At 48.5% G+C, this 9,035-nt stretch overlaps 1 protein-coding gene and 1 non-coding gene across 32 annotated transcripts in view; both read right to left on the reverse strand.

The window, feature by feature from the left end:
- ZFYVE27 (zinc finger FYVE-type containing 27) overlaps window positions 1-1,210 on the reverse strand; it is a 25,423-nt gene extending 24,213 nt beyond the window's left edge. For 8 of the 31 annotated variants that reach the window (XM_037729339.1, XM_037729337.1, XM_037729338.1 and 5 more), the window contains exon 1: window positions 981-1,205. In XM_037729339.1, coding sequence (XP_037585267.1) covers window positions 981-1,192 — 212 coding nt within the window. In that variant the 5' untranslated portion in view covers window positions 1,193-1,205. Of the gene's footprint in view, window positions 1-980 lie in introns of all 31 variants that reach the window. The other 23 variants (XR_001817607.2, XR_005196059.1, XM_017502741.2 and 20 more) reach the window with 8 other exon arrangements.
- A 1,858-nt stretch (window positions 1,211-3,068) lies between these two features.
- On the reverse strand, window positions 3,069-3,175 carry LOC119467525. Its single transcript, XR_005196064.1, has one exon. It is a non-coding gene; the product is annotated as a U6 spliceosomal RNA (small nuclear RNA).
- Between the last annotated feature and the right edge of the window lie 5,860 nt (window positions 3,176-9,035).

Consider the following 9,035-nt stretch of genomic DNA (forward strand, 5'->3'; position numbering starts at 1 on the left):
GAGATCGCGCCATTGCACTCCAGCCTGGGTAACAAGAGCGAAACTGTGTCCCAAAAAAAAAAAAAAAAAACACAAAAATCAAGCATAAATGATCGCTGCAGGGAGGCAACCCATGGTCTGAAAAGAAATGATGCCCTGGAACATTTTTGTCCCACTCTTTACCTGGTTAATTCCTACTCATCCTTCATGTATGAGCTTAAACATCACTCCCTTACTCTGGGAAGTCTCTGCCAACACCCTCAAGTCTGGACTGGGAGACCCTCCCCAATGTTCCCAAAGGATCACGTACTGACTCTAACAGAGCACTTACCACGTCAAAATAAAACTTCCTACTCTTAACTTTGAGCTGGCCTCCATTCACCAGTTTCTGTACACAGTGGGTGCTTAACAAATGCCTGCTGAATGAGTGAATGAAATACCGTGCTCCAGGACGCCCGCCCCATCCTCTAATCCTCCTCACTCCCTGCGGTTCCCAACAACTTCCTGGGCCACCTCTGCCCAAGGCAGTCGACATCGGAACGCCCCATTCCCATCTGCCCTCTCTGATGGGGCGCTCCAGGGACGCTTATGCTCTTTCCCAGTTCCAAGTCCTGGCTAAGCCGCAAACGAGGGGGCAGAATCTCGGCGAAGAGCAACATAAACCAGTCCCAGGCAATAAGCCGCCAACTGATGGGACTGTGAGGGGATGTGACAAAGGAGCCAACGGGAGCCCAAAATCCCCGCGGGCTGAGCCAGGGCGAAAAGGGCCCAGAGTGGCGCGAGGTAGGAGCCCAAGAAAAGGTTAGGCAGGTCGGCGCCCGCACTGGCCTTAGCCAACACCTCTTCAGCAAAGGGGGCCTGATGGAGCCCGTGCAGCTGGACAGGGAAAGCCACGCCCAAGGTCGCGGAGCGAGCAGGTGGCGGCCCCGGCAGCGCTCAAGCGCCCAACTCCACACAGTCTGCGGAGACACAGAGACGCGGGGGGGCGGCATCTCACCTACCTGACCGCTGGCTCCGTGAGGGAGGGACCAGGGTCGGGCAGGAGCAGGAAGAGAGGCACTAGGGCCCGGAGTGTTTCCTCAGGCCAGCCCCAGACAAACGCCGCTCCTCCTCCCTGGGCCGTTCGGAAGTCGCAGGTCCGAAAATCTCCTCCGCCTACGCCGCCGCCATCGCCGCTTCCGGGACGCGACTCGCTCTGCGGCTGCGTCCTCATGACGTCATCTCGCTCCGTGTTTGGCTCCGCCCACTCCAGCCCAGGTGCGCGCTCTCGCCCGCAGTGCGCCTGCGCTTCTTTCCCCGCGCGCTCCGGGCTGGAGTAAACGCTGTCCTTGGCTGGCAGCGATTCGCCAAGACGTGAGGAGCCTTGGCAGTATGTGCTTGGCCACCCTGCACCTCGTTGCCCAGCCTTCCGGCAGGGAACAGTTGGCAAGAGGCTAAACTGAAGAATTTACGACTTCATCCTCTTTCCTTCCAACTTTGGCACTGAAGTGGGGACTGTGAGCTCTGGAAAGGCAGAAACCATATTCTGTATGAGATGCCCAGCAGAGAATTAGGTTGTTTCCTGAGTAGCTAGGGTACAAGGTCTTGGGCAGGCTTCTCCCACCTCAGTCCGCTTCACACCGTGTGGCCCAGTTAATTTCCCTTAAAGCATACATCGATAACTACATTCGTGACTTGGCGCTCAGATACGGAAGCACCAAGCACTAAGCTGGACTGAGCTCTTTAGGTTTTGGGGTTTTTTGTTTGTTTGTTTGTTTTCTGAGACGGAGTTTCACTTTTGTTGCCCAGGCTGGAGTGCAATGGCGCGATCTCGGCTCACTGCAACCTCCGCCTCCTGGGTTCAAGTGATTCTCCTGCCTCAGCTTCCCGAGTAGCTGGGATTACAGGCACGTGCCACCATGCCCAGCTAATTTTTGTATTTTTAGTAGAGAGGGGGTTTCGCCATGTTGGCCAGGCTGGTCTCGAACTCCTGACTTAAGGTGATCCATCCACGTCGGCCTCCCAAAGTGCTGGGATTACAGGCGTGAGCCACTGCGCCCGGTGAGGGCTGAGCTCTTTGTAAACATCTAGTCCTCCTCCAACAACCCTTATTAGGGTTGTCACCGTTTTACAGATGGAGAATCTCAAACATGTTAAGGAACTTCTTCAGTGTTGCAGCTAAGAAGCAACTGGGAGCTGGAATTTGAAGCGTATGTGTGTCATCTGACCCCAGCGCCCCAACCATACCACCACCCACCTGAGTCTGCATTTCCTGGCCTCCTCCCCTGCCATCCTTCACCTGCCTTTAACTTTGGCCGATTCACTCCTCCATTGTTACCCTCAAATGCCCCTGGCACTCAAATGTCTGTATCCCTTCCTTGGGTGCCCCAGCTGGAAGTAATCACTTCCCTCTCCAAGCAGCCACAGAGCTTTATCTGCATCTCTTCTGCATTATCTCCTTTCAGAAAGACAGGCCCAGGCCCACCCCTCCAGCCATGACTCATCTGTGCTCCAAGTTCCAACTCTTACTCCTTGGGGTTTTGCTCTAACAGGCCTGAAATCTTGACTCTCACTGACTCTTAATCATCATTCTAGAATCATCATGGAAAATTTCTCCTTTTCCCTAACTATACCCCCTCTTTCCTACCTGAGTTAAAGACTCACTGTAAAGTGCTCTCTACTGCTTCCTTACCCAATTCACTCCTCACTGCATCGTAGTCCTTCTCCCCTCCATATTACTGGGCTACCTGCCTGCTCACCTGTGACATCTGGCTCACCAGTGGACACTTCCCAGTCCTCCTTGCAGGTGACCTCTGAAGCATCAGACACTCTTTCCTTCTTGGCACCATTGTCTACCTTAGTTTCCATCACACCACTCTCTCCTTCTCTCTATCCTACCTTCAAGGTCTCCTTAAGACTTTTTTCGTACCCCTCAAATATTGGGGCTCCTTTTGCCACCCTTCTTTCTTCTGACTCAAGACACTGCCTGGGGATCTCATTCACTCTTGTGGCTTCTGTCAGCTAATATTTCCCATGTCTGTGTCTCCAGCACCTGAAGCAGTACCTGGCACATAGTAGGCATTCTGGGTTTTTTTTTTTTTAATTAAAAAAAAAATATGGAATGCTTCAGGAATTTACATATCATCTTTACACAGGGGCCATGCTAATCTTCTCTGTATCATTCCAATTTTAGTAGATGTGCTGCCGAAGCGAGCACAGCATTCTGGGTTTTTTGTTTGTTTGTTTGTTTCTGTTTTTGTTTTGGTTGATATGGAGTCTTGCTCTGTCACCAGGCTGGAGTGCAGTAGCATGATCTCGGCTGACAGCAACCTCTGCCTCCCAGGTTCAAGTGATTCTTCTACCTCAGCGTCCTGAGTAACTGGGACTACAGGTGCATGCCACCACGCCTGGCTAATATTTTATTTTTAGTAGAGATGGGATTTCACCATATTGGCCAGGATGGTCTCGATCTCTTGACCTCGTGATCTGCCCACATCGGACTCCCAAAGTGCTGGGATTATAGGCCTGAGCCACTGTGCCCGGCCTGGTATTCTGTTAAGAAGGGTTGCAAGATGTTACCATTAGGGGGCAGTCTGTGGGATCTCCCTGTTGTACTTCTTATAACTATGTATAAATTCACAATTGTCCCCAAAAGAAATGCTCACTCTGTGTAGGGATTTTTCTTACAGCTCCCTGCTTTAGCTGACTTTTTCAATTACCTGGCATGTGCCAGTCCCAACATGAGTAAGGTAGGAGGGCTTCTCCTCACATGAGTTGCTTGGTTGGTTTTTCCAGCTGTAAAATGGGGATAGCCATAGTGGTAACCTCAGTGTGGGGCTGTGATGAGAATTAAATGAGCTACAGTGTATAAATTCCTGGCATAAGTTGTTCAAAAATAGTTAGCAATCATTGTGATTTTTATTTTTACTTAAAGCCCCACCACCACCACGCCAACCCAAAAATCAGACAAGAACCCACAAAAGGCCAGAATGTAGAAAGATCCAATTCCCACACATATCACTAAGCAGCTATATCCAGAAATCCGCTCACCACTCCTTAGAGAAATGGACTCAGCTTTGTGGCTGGGCCAGGCCCATCTGCTGGACTCTGCTTCTCCTCCCTTAGGATGGATGGGTCTTTTCCCTGAAGACTCCTGGCTATCTGTCTGTCTGCAGATAGCCTCTGAAGGCCCCTCTTTTTCATTTCCTAACCTCGCCTCAGGTCTGAATTCCAGAATAGGCTATTGCCACTCCCTACCCACTCCCATCCCCCACCCTGCCCACCCCTCTGTATCTTTCTCAGACCACTCTCTTGCTGGATAGTTTCAGTGGCACCCGGTGACCTCCAGGATAAAACCTAAGCCTGGTGTATTCAACTCTGGGAGTTCCCAGATGTGTCACACCTTCTCCCATTACTGCAACTTTCTACAGATCTACAGACTACTCCCACGTTCTTTATTATTATTATTTTTTTCCAAGACAGAGTTTCGCTCTTGTTGCCTAGGCTGGAGTGCAATGGTGAAATCTTGGCTCACTCCAACATTCACCTCCCAGGTTCAAGCAATTCTTCTGCCCCAGCCTCCCAAGTAGCTGGGATTACAGGCATGCGCCACCACATCCGGGTAATTTTTTGTATGTAGTAGAGATAGAGTTCCATCGTGTGGGATAGGCTGGTCTCACACTCTTGACCTCAGCCTCCCAAAGTGCTGGGATTATAGACGTGAGCCACCAAGTCCAGTCCAACATTCTTTAGTTGGCCAGCTCTTATTCTTCCTCCAAAATTCAACTCAGATCCCACTCCTTCAGAAAGACTTCTCTGACACCTCCGCCATCATCGGCCACTGTATGGATTAGGTGTCCTTCTGATTTGGCTCCGTGGGCCTGGCCCACCCCAGCATTGGTGGCTTCTCTCTCTAGACAGTGAGAGTCCTGAGGGAATTGACTATAATTTCTGTGTGTCCAGCATCCAGCACAAAGGAGGTACCAACAAATGTTCCTTGAATGAATGCATGCATGTCTGTTTCCTCTTGGAACGCAGAACTCACATCTCTTTCAACAAAAGCCCCAGAACAATACCCTTTTTTTTGTTTTTCTTTTCTTTCTTTCTGTTTTTAATGTAATTTTATTTTATTTTATTTTATTTTATTATTATTTTTTTTTTGAGACGGAGTTTCACTCTTGTTACCCAGGCTGGAGTGCAATGGCGCGATCTCGGCTCACCGCAACCTCCACCTCCTGGATTCAGGCAATTCTCCTGCCTCAGCCTCCTGAGTAGCTGGGATTACAGGCACGCACCACCATGCCCAGCTAATGTTTTGTATTTTTAGTAGAGACAGGGTTTCACCATGTTAACCAGGATGGTCTCAATCTCTTGACCTCGTGATCCACCCGCCTCGGCCTCCCAAAGTGCTGGGATTACAGGCTTGAGCCACCGCGCCCGGCCAATTTTATTTTATTTTTGAGATAGGGTCTTGCTCTGCTGCCCAGGCCGCAGTGCAGTGGTGCAATCACAGCTCACTCCATCCTCTAACTCCTGGGCTCAAACAGTCCTCCTGCCTCAGCCTCCAGAGTAGCTGGGACAACAGGCATATACCACCACACCCAGCTATTCAAAGTTTTTTGTTGTTTTTTTTAAACTGAGGTGTTGCTATGTTGCCCAGTCTGGTCATGAACCATTTCTTAAAACAATGACTGTGAAATAAGCAACAATGAACTGGACAGAAATTCTACCCTCTATGAACTCTTTGTTCAACAGGAGACGCTGACTTGACTGAGCCATGATACAAAGCAGGGGATCCTAGGAGCAAAGAGAAGAGGCAGATTTAATCTAAGAGAGAGGATGGGGAAAGTTTTCTGTTCAATGTAGTATTTAAGCTAAGGAGGCCCCACCCTTCTTAAGAAGAAAAATTTTTTTTCTTTAGTATCCTAAGTACCAGCCAGGTATAGTGGCTAACACCCACAGTCCCAGCACTTTGGGAGGCCATGGCGGGCAGATCACCTGAGGTCAGGAGTTCCAGACCAGCCTGGCCAATATGGAGAAACCCTATCTCTACTAAAAATATAAAAATTAGCCAGGCATGGAGGCACATGCCTGTAATCCCAGCTACTCAGGAGGCTGAGACAGGAGAATTGCTTGAACCCAGGAGGCTGAGGTTGCAGTGAGCCAAGATGGCACCACTGCACTCCAGCCTGGACGACAGAGCAAGACTCCATCTCAAAAAAAAAAAAAAATTATGTATATATCCTAAGTACCGGACATTCTCCCATTGGTAATTTACTCCAAAGGTAAATTTTAGTTTCTTTGCAATTCTTCCTCGGCCTCAGGCTGACAATAGAGAGTAGTAGTACTTGTCTTCTCTTCCAGCAGCTTTAAAATTGAGGGATATTATTAAGAACTTCTAGACATTATTTGGAGGGAACATTGAAGAATACAGGAAAGCTCTAAAGGCCAGAAAGGGAAAATAGTCAAGGCCAATATCAATGAACAAAAGTCTGCCCTTATAATTAGAGATGGATCCTCTTGACTGTACTCTCCTGAGTCTAATTCTGATTTTTTTCACAATCAAGTTCTAGTTCCTTCTTTCCCTCCTCCAGCATTCTGCCTCAACTTCTGGTGCTACTGATGTTTTTCCCTGGATAGCAGACAGGTGGAAGAGACTAAGGGAGAAAATTAAATAATCACTGAGGATAATATCTTTTTTTTTTTTTTTTTTGAGACGGAGTTTCGCTCTTGTTACCCAGGCTGGAGTGCAATGGCGCGATCTCGGCTCACCGCAACCTCCGCCTCCTGGGTTCAGGCAATTCTCCTGCCTCAACCTCCTGAGTAGCTGGGATTACAGGCACGTGCCACCATGCCCAGCTAATGTTTTGTATTTTTAGCAGAGACGGGGTTTCACCATGTTGACCAGGGTGGTCTCGATCTCTTGACCTCGTGATCCACCCGCCTCGGCCTCCCAAAGTGCTGGGATTACAGGCTTGAGCCACCGCGCCCGGCCTGAGGATAATATCTTACCTTGACATTTTGCAGAGGTTAGTCTTTGCATTAATAAGCAAGTATGTTTATGGCCCACATACTTGACTCATAAACCTCACTGTGGCCCTTGGAGAAATACTAGGTGGAAATGCTGAGAACAGGCTGGTAAATGAGGGAAGAGAGAAGGGACTGTCTAAGCATGCCTCCTCCACCAGATGGCTCCCTTGCCCACTCTTATGGAAAAACATGACATTTCAGAAGCATCAGCCTCAATGCGTTTCTCACCATTTCCACACTATGACAGATATTTTCATGCTTGTAGCTGCATTAGTTATCTCTTGTTTGTTGTGCAACAAAGTATTTCAAAACTTGATTACTTAAAACAACAATAAGCATGTATTATCTTACAGTTTTGGGGTTCTAGGTGGCTTAGGTCAGAAAATCAAGAGCAGCTTGGTGGTGGTTTTGGCTCAGGCCCTTTCACAAGGTTGCAGTCACATGTTGGCCGAGGAGGCAATCATCTGAAGGTTTAGTGAGGCTGGAGGATGGGCTCCTAGGGTGGCTTCCTCACATGGCTGAGAGGTGATGCTGACACTCTTTCATAGTGACAAGATGGCAAAGGTGCCATTTCCTCTTACCTGGGGCTCTCCTTAGGGCTTCTTGACTATCCTCCTGACATGGCGGATGCCTTAACCCAGAACAGATCCACAGGGAGGCAGGAAGGAAGCTAAAGGTCTCTTATGATGCATCCTCAGAACTCACACACCATCATTTTCTTTTTCTTTCTTTTTTTTTTTTTAAGATGGAGTCTCACGCTGTTGCTTAGGCTGGAGTGGAGCGGTATGATGTCAGCTCACTGCAACCTCTGCCTCCTGGGTTCAAGCAGTTGTCCAGCCTCAGCCTCCTGGGTAGATGGGATTACAGGCACTCGCCACCATGCCTGGCTAAGTTTTGCATTTTTAGTAAAGACGGGATTTTGCCATGTTGGCCAAACTGCTGTCGAACTCCTGATCTCAGGTGATCCGCCCACCTCAGCCTCCCAAAGTGCTGGGATTACAGGCACGAGCCACCACATCCAGCCCACACCATCGTTTTCACAACATGCTATTGGTTTTACGTGTCAGTCCTATTCAGTGTGTGGGAGAATCATACAAGAACATGAACCCCAGGAGAGGAAAATAACTGGGGCTACCCTGGAAGCCGTCTGGAGGCTGGCTGCTATGCTCTGCTCCATCAGCTTAAGATGCCCTTTCCCTCCCCCCAGCCTCCTCCCACTCACCTTTTACACCCAGCTGGAATGTCAGGTCCTCTGTGAAGCATTCCCCAATTCCTCACGCCCTCCTCTGTACTTACATAGAACTCTCTTTCTTTCTCTCTTTCTCTCTCTCTTTCTCTCTCTCTCTATCTCTGAGACAGAGTCTCACTCTGTCACCTAGGCTGGAGTGCAGTGGTGCAATATCAGCTAACTGCAACCTCAGCCTCCTGGGTTCAAGTGATTCTCCAGCTTCAGCCTCCCAAGTAGCTGGGACTACAGGTGCCTGCCACCATGCCTGGCTAATTTTTCTATTTTTAGTAGAGATAGGGTTTCACCATGTTGGCCAAGCTAGTCTCAAACTCCTGATTTCAGGTGATCCACCTGCCTCAGCCTCCCAAGGTGCTGGGATTACAGGCGTACACCACCACACCCAGCGTTCCATCTCTTTTTTTTTTCTAACTTTTGTTTTTGTTTTGGGGTACGTGTGTGGGTTGGTTCTATAGATAAATTCCATGTCATGGGAGTTTAGTGTGCACATTATTTTGTCATTCAGTTAACAGGATAGTATCCTGTGTATTTATAGGTAGTTTTTCAATCCTTAGCCTCCTTCAACTTTGCATCTTCAAGTAGGCCCTGCTGTCTGTTCCCTTCTTTGTGTCCATGTGTATTCAGTGTTTAGCCCCCATTTATAAATAAGAACATGCAATGTTTGGTTTTCTGCTCGTGTGTTAGGTCACTTAGGATAATGGCCTCCAGCTCCATCTATGTTGCTGCGAAGTCTGTGCTCTCATTCTTTTTATGGGCTTGTTATATACGTACCATATTTTCATCTTTTTTTTTTTTTTTTTTT

This window comes from Cebus imitator, unplaced genomic scaffold (genome assembly GCF_001604975.1).
Source record: "Cebus imitator isolate Cc_AM_T3 unplaced genomic scaffold, Cebus_imitator-1.0 Scaffold299, whole genome shotgun sequence".
Classification (NCBI taxonomy): domain Eukaryota; kingdom Metazoa; phylum Chordata; class Mammalia; order Primates; family Cebidae; genus Cebus; species Cebus imitator.